The 16,464-nt window shown below is 36.7% G+C and overlaps 1 protein-coding gene across 1 annotated transcript; it reads left to right on the top strand.

Annotated features, from left to right (window-relative positions):
- Nucleotides 1-4,273: 4,273 nt before the first annotated feature.
- Nucleotides 4,274-13,277, top strand: LOC110099348 (protein arginine N-methyltransferase 2). The gene is made up of 2 exons (XM_020826467.2): nt 4,274-4,993; nt 12,816-13,277. The coding sequence occupies exons 1-2, from the start codon at nt 4,306-4,308 to the stop codon at nt 13,127-13,129; spliced, it is 1,002 nt and encodes a 333-aa protein (XP_020682126.1). The 5' UTR covers nt 4,274-4,305; the 3' UTR covers nt 13,130-13,277.
- Nucleotides 13,278-16,464: the final 3,187 nt, after the last annotated feature.

Raw genomic sequence — 16,464 nt, forward strand, 5'->3', positions numbered from 1 at the left:
ATCTCATACTCGAGACCCTGACATAGCTCCTTAATTTAATGGAAAATGGCCTCAACGTTTAAGGCATATTTGGTGCAGTAGGAGGTAGCTTCTAGGAGAGTACAGTGGGTAAGACAAAAATGGTGTTGTAGGAGGTATCAAGTCAGGGAAGTTGCCCCTTGAAGTGACATCCAATTATGTATGTAGGATTTTTAATGGTGGCGAGTAGCTACTATAATACATGTGGCTAGAAAATATGGTAAGATTCTTCTATATACTCTAAATATTCTAAATCTAAGATCAGAAAGCCTATAATAGAAATAAAAAAATTCTAAATTTAAAGAGGAAATTTTCTTCTAGAAGCACTGCATCATTATGCGTTGGAGCAATGCACCACTTCCCCCTCTATCTAGGATATAGAATGATGGGAGCGCAACAACAATGGGGCGTTGTCCTCTCTATATTGGAGTAGAGTTTGAGAGAACACTATGGCACTTAATGCTTTTTTAGTATTTCCTACCAAAAAATATATTTCTGACATTGCTTATAATTCACTACAAGTTCTAAAATGTTGTTTTAAAGTTTCCTTAAAAATAGTTTTTCAAATAGAAAATATTGAGCCTGTAAGTTTTACATGTATCATCTCCTAAAGTGTCATACAAGTGTAATAATATTCATCTTCAATATCATGTATGCATGTTAATTTTGTTAATCTCTACATGTGCATTTATGTATATGGTAAACATTTTGATGTCGAAGATGTTAAAGTGCACTATAATTTTTATTATACAGGCACTATAATCTCACTCCGTGCATGTGCATTCTCACCTGCAAGATCGCACTGATCACCTGCACTGCTCACCTATAAGCTCTCCCGCATGCTTGGCTCAATTAGATCCGAGTTAGCAGGTCATATCGGGGATGATAAGCAATTACAATACCATGCGTATATAATAGTTTTTCTATTTATGTCTCAATTATTTTGTTGCAAAAGTAGCTTCTTCAATCACTAATAATCACCCAAAAAGTTTAAATATAGTAAAAATATTTTTCTTTAAAATTTTTATCACTACCTAAACATCACTCCTATGAAAAACCACTCATTCAATTCACTTAGAGACATAATCTACTAATATCAAGATAATTTGACTTCTTAAAGAAGGGATAAAATAACCCATAAAATCGATTTCCCAAACATAAAAAATTTTCACCTTCATAATATAATTTAGGCCTATTTTATTTCTCTTTGATATATATTTCTTACTCTCTTACATTTATCACGAGTCATTAACATAATTTAAAACTAATGGCCAAAGAAATTCTAATTTTAAGATTTTATAAGCTGTTATAAAACCTCCAAAATGTCAACCATACACTGAGTTGTGACACTTTCTAATGATGCTTTATGTTTCTCAAAGAGTCTCCTAATGATTTGTTCTTTACAATTTCTAAATAAGTATCATCCTAAAAATAAAATTTGGCATCATATTCAAACTTCTTCTAACATGTTATAGGATAAAACACTATTTTTAATGTGGTTTACTATGTCAACCTTCTAAGGTGCACTTTGATTATTTAAAGAAAATAATTGTTCATTAAAGAAAAACACATTAATTTCATTCCCATTAAGCACCCTTTTTTAATTTCTAAATTATTGTAATTGTATATTCCACCTAATGAGCCAAGGTTTAGCACCCTCTTTAGTTATAAGATATTTGATAGCTGAATTATCCGTGCACGCAACAACTTTGGTATAAATCAAGTAAGATCGAAACTTCTTAAAAGGCAAATATTATTGTTAGCAATTTTTTCTCAGCGATGGCATAGTTTATTTGAACTTCATTTAAAATTTTGCTAGCATAGTGTGTCACATAAACTCATTTATCTATCATTTTCCCTAATATAGCTTTTATAACATAATCACTAGCATCATAGTTTAAATTAAAATGATGTTCTCAATTAGGTGCAATAATAGTAGTTACTGTGATACAATTCTATCTTGAAAACTCAAAAGCTTCTAGGAGTTCTTTAGTGAATTCAAAGGTGTATCCTTCTCTTAGAAAAAACAAAGTGGTTTGGTTATTTTAAAAAATTCTTTAATGAATCTCTTATATAAACTACATGTCCTAAGAAGCTCCTAAGTCCTCCCACTGATATGGGTGGTGGTTAATTTTTAATTAACTTGAATTTTAGCTTTATCTACCTCCATCCCTCTGTTAGATATTTTATTCCCTAGAGCAATATCTTCTATAATCATAAATTAGTATTTATCCCATTCAATACTATAATAACCTCTTCACACTTTTTCAAAGCGAATGCTAGGTGATCAAGGAAATGATTAAAAGTAGTATCAAATATAGAAAAATCATCCGTAAAAATTGCAATACATTCCTCAATTAAAATAAGAGAAAATAGCCATCATACACTATTAAAAAGTAGCTGGGTCATCACGAAAACCGAAAAAGCATCCTTCTAAAAGAAAAAAAAAATATCATAGAGACCAATGAATGTGATATTGTCTTGATACTCTAGTGCTATATAAATTTGATGATAACCTGAATACACATCTTTGAAGTAATAAAAAGGATGATTCTGCTAATCCATCTAACATCTAGTCAATAAAGAGCAAGGAAAAAAGGCTCATTCATAGTTATTTTGTTCAACTTCATATAGTTTATACAAATTTTCCATCCAGTCACCATCCTAGTAGGAATTAATTCATTTTTCTTCTTGGATGTTACTGTCACACCCCCTTTCTTATGCACAAAATATATAGGACTTACCCAATCATTGTTTAAAATAGGATATATAATCCTAACATCTAACTACTTAAAGATCTCCTTCTTTATTACCTCTTTCAACGCATGATTTAATCTTTTATGAGCAACAACTTTTGGTTGATGATTGTCTTCCATAAGAATTTTATGCATACATAATGAGAGACAAAATCATTTTCTATCTAATATAGTCCAACCAAAAGCTCTTTTAAAAGTCCTCAAAACTCTCATCAACTCTTCTTCTTATAACTCATCTAATTAAGATGATATTATTTTGGAAAAAGTTGATGAATCCTCCTCTAAGAATGCATTCTTAAAGTGAGAGAGAGAGTAGGGCTGTAGAATCATGATGGGCTATCTCTCGGTGACTTGGTGTTGACTTCAGATGGTTGGTGAATGGTATTGAGCTATGCATTACCTCAAGAGGGAGAACGAGCGAGGTGAAGTGGATGAAAAGATGAGCTTAGTGGTTGATCTTAGTAGGGCTAGTTGATGGTCCCTAGAGGTAGGTGCCTTTTTGTAGCTATGCTTGGTGAACTTGTATGGGAGTGGTTGCTTTAGTAAAGAGCGAGTGATTAAGATTGTGGATTATATTCATGGCGAGTGCCGAGCTACCAAGCTAAATGAGGAATCCCCAATCCGCATAGTAAAAGGGGGCGAACTCCTCAATGAGCTCAGGTGAGTAGCACATATTGATCATAGAGGGCGAGTTCTCCTATGGATTCTAGGAGAGTAGTGTCTCTTGGATCGTTAGGCTTGTCTTGAAGGCGAGTTCCATTATTTTGATCCGCCAATTACATGCAAGATACTTGTCAAGACATATGCAAGTATACAAAATCAATATTATATCTACTTGAAATTGAATCATTCACTCCTATATGCATAACATATCAAATCTAAAGAGTGAGATGTTGAATCAATCACTAAATTATCCTATAAACATTTATGCCAAATATTAATGTCTAATGTTAAAGTTAATTGCTAGTTAATAAAACTTATAAAATTTTGTGATCAATACAAGTTTTTTATTTAAATGAATTTATATTAAGAGAAGTTCTTGATTGATTAATTATATAAAAATTTTATCTTAAAATAAATTTAATGAACACCTTTTATTAGAGATGTAACATATCTAGTCCACCCATGATTCAGCTAAAAAGTTAAATTTGAGCAAACTCCTAATTCAAATTATTAGCTCGTGAGTTGATAAATTAAAATTTATTAATATAAAATACAATTATGAATTTAATATAAATTTATAAAAAAATTAAATTTACATGTATAATCATTATCTTAAATAATTTATTATCAATTTTTATAATTTTTTATTCTTTTCATCAATTTACTATAGTTAAAAATCAAAACCACCTTCTTATAAGTTATAAATGAGCCAATTCATAAAATAAATAAATAAGCACATAATAAAAAAAAATAAAATAAATAAATAAATAATGAAAAAACAATTTTTCTTTTGAGCGTCGAAGGCATCCACTCTAATCGTTTACACTCTCACCTCTCAGGCAGCCCACTGCGCAGGCACATTCAGGAAATGGAGAAGCCAAGCGAAGAGCTCCTATGCGCCGCCGCCATCGTGGGCGACTGCGCGAGACTCCGCGACCTCCTATTGGCTGGGGCCGACGCCTCCTTCTTCGACTCCGACGGCATGACTCCTCTAATGCACGCCGCTGCCGGTGGCCATGCGGACGCCGTCCGATGCCTTCTCGACGCTGGTGCTCCATGGAACGCGCTTTCCCCCTCCAACCTATCCGCTGGTGATCTCGCCATGGAGAACGCCCACCAGGAGGTTTTTGATATCCTCCTCAACTTCGCCATACAAGCTGAACTCGTCCTCGGCACCATCGCTCGCCGCGGCAGAGGAGAAGGAACAGCCTCGCACGAGGAGTATATGAGCGAGAGGGTTGCTTTTGGAGAGGATAGAATCATGGACGCGAAGAGCGAGGCGGTCATGATGGCGTGGGAGAAGCCTCTGATGGAGGCTCACGCGAGAGCGATCTGCTGCTCCGGCGATGATTGTGGGAGGATACTCAATGTAGGGTTTGGGATGGGGCTTGTGGACGAGGCTATCCAGCGGTACAAGCCTCTGGAGCACACCATCGTGGAGGCGCATCCTGATGTTTATGATCGGATGATACGGACTGGGTGGGGGGAGAAGGAGAATGTGAAGATAGTGTTTGGAAAATGGCAAGATGTGCTACCTCAGCTTGGATCTTTTGATGGTAACTGATCTCTTTTCTGTATGTGTTGTTGTAGAGGATTTATAGATTCTTGTTTTGTTCGAGTATATGTTTAATCCTATTATAAACTGGTAATCTGGCTTTAAGTTAACATTTAGAGCTTAATCCTTGCGACTCTAAGAGTTCAGTTATTTGTAGAAATGGTCGACACCGAGAGAAAGCATGTTAGCGGTCGCGAAGATTTACAGTGGAGAAAATATAATATTCTTAATTTCATACTATCATCCCATTATTACTACTGTTGAGGGGATTATGCATAACCTGCAGCTTTCGGTTTGCTTGAGACAAGGACGTTTAGATTGGATGACTTGGATGAAATGTTTTGATAGAGATGAATGGTGGAGATTAAAGTGGTGCAACTAGTGACTGCTATAGAGCAGCTTTTGGGTTTTGCTGATTATTTGTATTAGTGTTCCTATCACTTCCCTGCAAGTTGATGATCAAGATTTGGAGTGTCAAATTATCTAGAAGTAGTTGAAACCATTTGGTCCAGAGTGACTTAGTAAAGATACCGACAACTTGGTCTTGGGTAGAGATGTGATGAATAAGTATTTGGTATAGTTTGATGTATTCACGGATGAAGTGATATTCGATATTGATCTGATTGGTATGGGCGTGAAATATTGGGTTATTTGTAAGTGCTATGGCAGAGACATTATCGGAGTAAGTGCTGTGGATATAATGGTAGGATATTAAGGTCTTATTAGAGCCAAACAAAAGTTTATGGCATTTTCTGTGGGGGCACAATATTAAGCTTCGATATATGTTATAGGAAATACTTGAGTTCGCAAGCAATCCTAACCCAAATCGATATGCAAATAGCAGTGAAACGGATGTTTGTAGCAGGAAAAACAGCAAAAACCTGTTGTTTACAGCAGGAAATCAGCACAAACCAGGGAAAACCGCGAGAAGAATCGATGCAAGACTTGTATTCTACTAGAAGATGCAACAAAATAGAAAAGATACAATTGATCCTCAATTCGAGAGGAGGATCGATCTCTCCCAAATCTCTAGACGCTGCTAGAGCCCAAAGAAACCTAAATCTAAGAGATATCAAATTTCAGCCAAATTCAAGACGCCCAAACCCTAGGAAGACAAAGTGTTTAATGCATACAAATCAAAAGGAAATCCCTAAACAGTCCATACATTCAAATTTCCCTCTTAAAACCCTCAAAAAAGTTTCCTAAAAAGCTCCCGCACGGGGTGCGACTCGCTCAACATCCCAGCGGGCGGAGATTTCTCCGCCCTGCTCACGCTGGGCCAGTCCCGCACGGACCGGCTGGACCAGTCCAACAATACTCCCCTCCCAAAAATCCACCTTGTCCTCAAGGTGGAGATATGCTCGTGTTCCGGTGGAGGTGGCCATCCTTGAGGTGACTGAATAACTTTACTGTATTGTTGAACCAAGGGCTGCATGGAAAGAGAAACATCCCCTCCGTCTTCCAATCTGATCGCATCTAGCTTGTGTAGTCCCACAAGATAATCTTCTCCCACTTCTTGTACGTCCCTAACCATGGTCTTAAGTGTTGTGATGACTTTGGATAACTCTGCATCTCCCCTTTATGACCACTCTTCTCCCATCCACCATTAATTCCATTGTGAGTGCTCCCCAATTGTCATTGGTTTCCCCCAAGATTTGTAACAACTTCATTCCCAGGATGACATCAGTGCTTCCTAACTCTAGTGGGAGAAAGTCCTCCCTTACTTGAATCCCCTGGATGGTCAACACCACTCCTTTACAGATTCCCTGACCTTTCTCCACCTTCCCTGTACTCATCATCGCCCCATAACAACCGGTGTCCACCAATTTCACTCCCAGTTGGTTGATGACCTGAGTGGAAATGAAATTGTTGGTAGCCCCACTATCAATTAGCACAACCACCTAACGGTCAACTATCTCTCCTTTCACTTTTATAGTGTGACTCTGAGTGAATCCCACTACAGAGTTTAGAGAGATTTCTGCCACATCTAGGTACAACTTCTCCTCCTCCTCTTCAGATCTGCTCCCACCTCCCTCCTTGTCTTCCTCATCTTCGCAGACAAGGAGAACCTGAAGAGTTCGATCCTTGCACCTATGCCCCGGCATGTACTTCTCATTACATCTGAAGCATAACCCCTTTGTCCTCTTATCCTGCATCTCCTTCTCTGTCAGTCTCTTGAAATTTTCCCCACTCCCTCCTACTGGCTTCTCCCTACTGGTCTCATTAATGTTGCCTGATGCAGGCCGCTTGGGTGCTAGAAGAGTGGTCTTCGTCCCATAAGATCCCCCTGAATAGTTTCCTCGAGCCCCTATTTTTGATTTCTTTTAATCTTCCACCAACTGCGCTAGCTCCATAGCCTTCCCTAGCTTCCTCGGCTCCAGCACCCTGACTGCTGTTTGTATCTTCGGTTTAAGCCCGTTCATGAAGTTCCCTTCCAGGGCTGACTTTGAAATGTGATCCAATCTGCTAGTCAAGTACTCAAACATGTCGTGGTAATCTGCCACAGTCCCCTCCTGAGTTAAGGCAAAGAATTGCTCATGGAAGTCTCCTCCCACATCGGCTCGGAAGCGCTCCAATAAGCAATCTTTGAACTCTCTCCAGCTCCGGATGGGCTCCCTCCTGTCACGCCATTGGTACCATGCCAAGGCTTTTCTTTCCAAACACAATCCCGCCGCTGTCAGCTTCTCTTCCTCTGTCAACCCGTTGACAGCAAAGTAACGCTCCACCTTGTTGATCCAGCCATGGCCGTCTTCACCCTCAAAGACGGGCATCTTCAGCTTCCTCACTCGTGGGTCTCTTCTGTTTCCCGGGTATCCTCCATAACCTCCCATTCCTCGAAGGGGAAGAGTTCCCCAAGTGTCCTGATCATCCCTCCGACGATTATACTCGAATCCCTCTTCATACTCTCCTCTTCTCCCTTCAAAATTATCACCTCGACGCTGGATTCCTTCAAATTTAACACCTCGACGATGACGTTCCTCCCTTCTTCCTTCAAAAACAGCCCCTCAACGCTGAATTATTTCGTATTCAGCACCTCGGCGATGAAATTCTTTCATTTCCCCTTCAAAATCAGCACCTCGACGCTGGATTCTATCAAATTCAGCACCTCGACGATTGAATTCTTCCCTCCTTCCGACAAAATCAGCCTCCCGTTGGTCGTATCCCTTACTCATATCTTCTCTAGAAAGCGATTCTAGAGGGGGCATGTCATTCTCCTCCTTTAGGATCTCCACCTCCGAATTCCTCCTCCCCCGTAATGGGTTCGGATTTCCTCCCATGCCATGGCCGTCGGTGGTCTCTTGTACTTCCGATGTCGCCGGATTGATCTTCATTTCAAGTAATTTCTTCATCATTTCTTCCATCACGGTGAACTTCCCCTCCAACCTTTCATTGTTGGAGGTGATTTGATTTTGAAAATCGAAAAATCTTCCCTCCAACCTTTCAATTGTCCGATTTCGCCATCCAAGACTTATACCTTCTTACCGGCCATCGTTCTTTCCAAGAATCACAAAGATCTTTTTCCGGAAACGAAAATCCTGCTGAAATTTCAGGATTTCAGCCGCCAACTGTCCCAAAAACGATGCTCTGATACCAATTTGATAGTAAATACTTGAGTTCGCAAGTAACCCTAAGGTAATACTTGAGTTCGCAGGCAATCCTAACCCAAATCGATATGCAAATAGCAGTGAAACGGATGTTTGTAGCAGGAAAAATAGCAAAAACCTGCTGTTTACAGCAGGAAATCAGCACAAACCAGGGAAAACCGTGAGAAGAATCGATGCAAGACTTGTATTCCATTAGAAGATGCAACAAAATTGAAAAGATACAATTGATCCTCAATTCGAGAAGATGATTGATCTCTCCCAAATCTCTAGACGCCGCTAGAGCCCAAAGAAACCTAAATCTAAGAGATCTCAAATTTCAGCCAAATTCAAGATGCCCAAACCCTAGGAAGACAAAGTATTTAATGCATACAAATCAAAAGGAATCCCCTAAATAGTCCCTTTATTCAAATTTCCCTCTCAAAACCCTCAAAAAAGTTTCCTAAAAAGCTCCCGCACTGTGTGCGGCTCGCTCAACATCCCAACGGGCGGAGATTTCTCCGCACTGCTCACGCTGGACCGGCCTAACACAATGATCAAGCAATTGTAGTTTGCTTCTTCACATGCCAAGAGATGAGTTTCATACCTAAGAAAGCATTTTTTTTTGCATTTAAGGGCTTCTATATGTGCTGATAGAGATTAGAGAATATTTATAGCATATGATATATTTGGTCTTTTGATAGTTAAATATTGCAATGAACCCACTAGGTGTTAGTAGAGTGTTAGATTGATGTATGGGGATGTTGGGTGTTTACTGTTTAGTAGTTAGAGGTTTTTAAGTGGTGAGATTTTGTATAGCCTTTGATTAAGACATTACTACTTAGTGAATAATATTGAAAGCATTGGTTGATTGACAGAGGAGAAAGTTTCTATTAGTGTGCTTAGTGTGGATATTGAATAAAAGGGAAATTAGGCTAAGCATAGGGATATGGAAGCATTGTCACAGACTCACGGCTGTTAGAGAAGGTTGGATATGACAATTGGGTCAATTGTTTTTATGAGAATATCATCCACGTACATTAGGATATATAGTTTTATAGTGATAGATGTATATACTAGTAGGGATGGATCAACGACATTGAATCAGAAACCTAACTTGTGAAGTTTGTTTGAAAGTGTGTTGAACCACTATTGTGCTGCTTGCTCCTGACCATAGATTACCTTTTTTATGAGACATTCATACTGTTGCGTTGTGGGTCTTGGGATCCCGGTTGTTGTATTATATAAACAATAGTGGTGAAGTCATCATGTAGGAAGACATTGGAGATGTCAATCTGAGTGATTTTCCAATTGTTTTGTATGGCAATGGTTTGAAGTATGTGAATGGTGGGCAATTTTGTAATTGGGTTGAACGTTTCTATATATTCTGCATTATACTCTTGTATCTACCTCTTCAAAAATAAATATGACATTATCATAATTCTATTCATATTTCAGACCATGATCCATAATCAATTTGGGATAAAAATAAGAAAATTCCGCTCCGATAATGCTAAAGACTATTTCAGCCAAACATTATCTTCCTACTTCCAAAAAGAAGGTATTATCTATGAATCCTCCTGTGTTCATGCCCCACCATAAAATGGGGTTGTAGAAAGGAAAAATAGTCACCTTCTAGCCTCCACTCGTGCTTTCCTATTTCACTACAATACACCCAAGTCTTATTGGAGGGAAGTACTCCTAATCGCCACTTACCTCATAAACCTCCTACCTTCAACATCACTCGGACTAAAGACTCAAATGGAGATTTTGTCCACTTTTTACCTCAAGTTCCGCACTCATAATAACCTTACACTTAGAATCTTTGGATGCACTGCCTATGTTCATATTCACAGCCAAAATAGAGGAAAGTTAGATCCAAGAGCACTCAAATGTGTCTTTGTTGGATATTATGCCACCCAAAAAGACTACAAGTGTTATCATCCTCCCACAAAAAGAACCATTGTCTCTGTTGATGTTACCTTTGATGAACAAAATTCCTATTTTACCAAACCTCATCTTTTAGGGGAAGACTGAAATTAAGGAAGACGAGGAAAGTGAGCTTAAACTTCTTGACCTTCCTCATCTATCTCAAATCACTTCTTCTGAAGTCAAAAGCAGGGAGATGAACGATAAAGCTGTTAATAGATTTGCGAATGTATACTCAAGACGTACAAGTCCAAATTGCACTCTGAAGCAAACCAAGAATCTGAACCATCTCCTAAAATTAAGGTAAATTCACCATCTCCCATATAACCCATAACTAACTTTAGTTCCTTCAATAATTTCTCATCCTCACACAAAAACTTTTTGGTTATATTAGAAGAAATTCACCATCTCCCATAAGAACAATTAGATGTAAAAAATGCATTCATATATGGGGACTTGGAGGAAGAGATATTTATGAAAATACCACCATGATTCAAAAAAAGATCTGAAGGTAACAGAGTATGCAAGTTGAAAAAAGCACTGTATGGGTTAAAACAGTCACCTAGAGCTTGATTTGGAAGATTTTTCAAATTCATGCTTACTAATGGATATCAACAGAGTCAAGGGGACCATACACTATTCTTTAAACACTCAAACTCAGGGGGAGTCACAATATTGTTATTATACATGGATGATATTATCTTGACTGGAAATGATGAAAGAGAGAAAAATGGACTAAGGAAAGTCTTACGTAGGAACATGGAATCAAAGTAGAACAGCACGAGTAGCCGCCATGTTGAGAGAAAAGAGATATTTGTAGTATATTCAATTGGAAGATCTCCTATTTATAATAGGTAAAAGAATATAATGTCTCTGAGAAACACTAAATTAATAGAATCCTTTAGCCATATTATTAGTCAATAAGATAAAATGCTACCAATAGCAAACTTTTACAACTAGTTTTTTTCCCTAAAAAATTGATTTATTCAGGTTATATGATATCAGTCTTTGAATAATTGGATCAATAATATATTTTGTTTTTATTAAGAGTTACTTGATATCCTTGAAGTGAAATATATGGGGATTGACAAATTATTTGTTTTTTTCTATTGACTGCATTTTTTTATTTTCTTACTTTGCATCTTTTATTTCTCTTTGGGTGATATAATTTTAATTTTTCAATATGATGTTTCCCTGTTTCTACCCTTGCAAAATGATAGCTAAAAACACACTAGTTTTATATTGGTTCACCCAATTGATGAATAAATTTTGTTGTCACCATTGCTGATTTAACCATAATTTTATTGTAGATATCACAAACCTAATTCCTCATGTACGTAAGCCACCGTCTGCTTCTCTTTATAAGGGAAAAAAAAAAAAATCTGAAGTAGCCGAAGAATACAATAAAATTTCCACGATACCCTTAATAGAATAACCACAAATATTGGATAACTTTGGGGGACCTGTGATTAATTCTACGTAGCTTATTTTCTTTATAGGGTAAAACTTAGGTTTCAAAGCTTAACTGTGGCTACTCAGATTGCATGGAATTTGGGAATGAATCAAAATGCTAATATATCTTGTGAAATATTTGACCTTTTGGTCAACTTTTTCTTGCATTTGGGCATTTGGTTGTTGATGCACTTTTTTACTTCTGCCAGAGGTAAACTGTATAACTCTAGGTTTTCTCTCTAAGTTTTATGGATTTCAGATGAATGGAAGCGTGAAGTTCTGTGCTGATTGATTTATCTTATCATTTTGAAAACTTTATTGGTTAGTGACCTTTTTGGAAGGACAAAAACTCATGATCTTGGCATGTTGTGCTTTGAGCTTAAATATGCCTAGACCTCGCTATACTGTGTAATCTTTTTCATTATGACACCTTTGGCTTTGAGTTCCATGCATTGAATGTATTCAGCCAAGTTTGAACAATTTGTAATATATATTGTAGGAAATTTATGAATCAACAAAGTTTATCTTTCGAGTCATTCTTTAGGTTAGATGCGAATTAAAGGTTCCTAATATGTTCTTTTTATAAATGTTCCTCGAGAAATGATACAAATCTTGTGTTTTCTAGTTAACTCTAAGAGGTATGAGGAGACTTTTATATAACAAATTGTTCGATTTGATCCTGCATTTTCGTTGCCATATGGGCTATTGAGTGTTGTTCAAGACTGCAAACCTAAATACGCCATTTGAAAGAATTAGGATGCTATTTTCTGCCATCAAATGTTAAATTAAGTGAATTCTAATTCTAAGACTTTCTAAATTATATAGCTGAAGCTTTACTCTTCAATATTTTTGTTCATCTAGGAATATTCTTTGACACTTTCGGTGAATACTATGAAGACATGAGAGAATTTCACAAGCATCTGTACAGGCTGCTTAAACCAGGTGGAATCTATTCATACTTTAATGGCTTTTGTGGCAGCAATGCATTTTTCCATGTAGTTTATTGTCAATTAGTTGCTTTAGAACTTGGAGACCTCGGTTACAGTACGCAGTTCATTCCTCTGCCTGTCAAAGAATGCTTGTCAGAGAACATATGGAAAGGTGTGAAGCACAAATATTGGCAATTAGATACATACAATTTACCTGTTTGTCAGGCATCACATGATTCTGAATGAATACACAGTCCACTTTGATCTAGCGGTTGGATGTTTTGGTTGCAATCATAAAATATTGAATTTGAGGTTAGCGTAGACAAATATTTATGAGTTTATGATTAGATTTTGTGCCAATACTCAGTTTTAACATTAGATTTGCCTTTTTTTTACGGTAAAAGTTTGTGCATGCCTAAATATTTTCTTGTTCTTTTATTTATTTATTTATTTAGTTTTGTTTTATGTTTGGCGGATATTGTTATTTTGCAGCCCTATATGTTATGCTAAAATAATAGGAAACTGATAGGATACACTTGTAGCTCTAAAGTATTTCCTATCAATTTCCGAAAAACAGCGAGAATTCTCCGTAAAAATCCACACAAAACCAGTAGATAATACGTATTATTTGATAAAATAGAAACGGAAAATAGCAAGATACAGTTGATCCTCAATTCGAGAGGAGGATCGATCTCTCCCAAATTCTCTAGATTCCGCTAGATCTCAAAGGAAACCTAAACATAAGAGATCTCAAATTTCAGTCAAATTCAAGATGCCCAACCCCTATGAAAACAAATTATTTAATGCATACAATCAAAAAGGATTTCTCTAATCAGCCCCTACATTCAAATTTCCCTCCTAACTCTCTAAAAAATCCTTCCAAATTGGCTCCCGTGGATCTTGCGGCTTGTGCTGCTCATACAGAAGGTGGACTCTTCCGCCTCTTGTTATGTTGAGCCGGTCCTGTATGGATCGGCTGGACCGGTCCAATGGACCGGTCTAACAGAAACCATTTTTTCTTGACTGCTCATTTCATGTCATTGACATTGGTGATGCCATGCCAATTATATTACAGGATATTTTGTTTTTCCACAAGCTTTCTTGGCCTGCATTTGCTACATATCTACTTTTTATTATGAATGGTTGCTGTTTCATGTGTGCCTCTGATTTTTTAGCTTTGAACTGTTTATTGGCTCTCAAATCTCAAGTTTATAACCTTCTTCATTTAAACCAGCAGTGGATCCATTTCTGCTTGATATCAATTTAAGTCATCCCAGCTCAGGTAAAGCTAAAACTAGAGTACTTAATAATTGATTGTTGTTGTTGTTTCTACTTTCTGTTTTCAGCTTTGATCATTATGTGGCTCTAAAGTATCGAGTGTATGCTTTTACATATTATCCTTTAATAAGGTTTCGTTTGGGATAGCTTTCTTGCTGCTTTATAATGAAAAATTTTCTAGTACAAATTTTTTTTAGTTCTAGAAATTTTTGTGCTAAAAAACTGTTTTAGAAAACGGTAAAAAAATTATCTCAAACGAAGCCTAAGTTATAATCATCTTAAATTAGCTAATATTTTGAGATCCACTGCTGGTTTAAATGAAGCCGAAATGGATATGGTTTGAAATTAATATGATATGCCGATATGGTGGTGAGGGTGGCCAAACATTCAAAGAGGGGTTTTCTTATCTTTATAGCTATGTTGTGGCAATAAATCTCTTTAATTTGGTGCATGTTAATGTGGGCATATGAGAAAAAGAAGGGTATGAAGGTGAATAAGTTAAGTAAATATGGAGATTAATTTGAGGGGTGTATTTGAAGAGGGAGTTAGGGAATATATTTATAGAATTTGGGTGAAATTTTCTACACAATTAATAAATTATCATGATTTTATATTTGAAAGAGGTGGGTGTATTGTGTTGGTGGAGGTGAGTGGGATTCAGGTTATTATTATCTTTCGAAATTGATTTGCAGTGGGCAATGAATGTGAATGAAAATATTTGTTTTGTGCAAGAATGAGAGCAGATAATTGGGATAATTTGAGAAGGGATGAGTTAGAGATGAAGCTAAGAAAGATTCGAATTTGAACTTTTATTAAGACTGGAATTGCATACCTCAAATGTTATGGCCCATATATTTAGAGATCAGGATTAAACCCCTAGTAATGTGATCAAATTCTATAACACTTCACCTCTAAAGGCTTACATCTTTGAAGATACATTTTTGAGTGTAGATAACCATATTTGATCTTTGATCTCTTATGAATAAATAGTAGAGAGAGAATCCCCTTATATTCTAGGGCTATAATTTTCTTTTTCATTGTAAGGGAAGAGAAAAATAGAGGACCTTGGTGTGGCATGGGTTTAGGAACTTGAATTATGACTGAATTGGATTTGGAGGGTTTATAAATGGTGTTAGAGTTGGTGTAGTAGCCTTTGGAGAAACTAGGTCATATTAGGGTAATTCTTGGCTGAAAAATCTTTTGGGGTTTTTAGATGAAGTTTTGGGGTTGAAATAATGGCTAACTGATATAGGAGTGTAAGGGACGGATTGAAATATTTTATTTATAGGGTTTAATGAGATTTGATAACTTAACACTCAATAATGGGCAAGGCAATAGGAATCATCAAACTCCTTCAATGGTGAGGTCAGCCACCAAGCCCTCACTTCAAATTTATCAAAAATTAATTTTTAAAATTAATCTTTTAAATTCAAAGATATTAAGATGATTGATCTTAATTTAATCATGTATTCAATTAGTTACAAATGAAGCTAAGATCTTGTTGGTGTGTATCCACCTACTCATGTGATTATAATTCATGATTGTTGCTAACATTTGCTTAAAAGAAACCTGAGGTTAGCTAACAATAAAAATATAATAATTAGAGATAACACTCTTTGATGTATGTTTCACTAGCTCGACACTAAGTTGGCTACCTGACAATAATTATTTGTGACACCTTCACACTGCTTGGGTTAGCATTTGGAGAGATGAGTAACGTTCTAGGCTTTTGTACCATTCCTAGGTTAAAGGAGCTCTCAAAGCATAGAATAAACCTAACCTATGATTCTAGTGAGAGTGGTGATTGAGCATATGAAGTTCATCACATACTGGACATAGACAAGTGATTTGGAAACCTATTTGATCAACATGTAGCCCTTTACCGACACCCAACTTGTCATGACCTATTTTTGAGTTTGCATACAATATTAAGATCAATTCATTAATAAGAATACACGTTTTAGATATTTTGGGTTTATTGTTCAGAGTGATGGTGAAGTAGATGGGGATATTATTAGTAGAATTCAAATTGGATGGTTGAAGTGAAGGAACGCAAAGGCTTGTTGTGTGATAGCTCAAACTTAAGGAAAAATTCTATAAGATGGTGGTGAAACCTACTATGCTTTATGGTGCAGAATGTTGGCCATTAAAAGAGAAGCATAATATTAAGTTAAGTGATACAGAGATGAGGATGCTCAGGTGGATGGGTGGCTTTACTCTTGGAGACAAGATACGAAACGAGCATATACGTGAAAAGGTTGGAGTTGCTCTATTAGAAGATAAGATTAAAGTGAGTCGACTTA

The sequence above is a fragment of the Dendrobium catenatum genome, unplaced genomic scaffold (assembly GCF_001605985.2).
Source record: "Dendrobium catenatum unplaced genomic scaffold, ASM160598v2 fragScaff_scaffold_312, whole genome shotgun sequence".
Lineage (NCBI taxonomy): Eukaryota > Viridiplantae > Streptophyta > Magnoliopsida > Asparagales > Orchidaceae > Dendrobium > Dendrobium catenatum.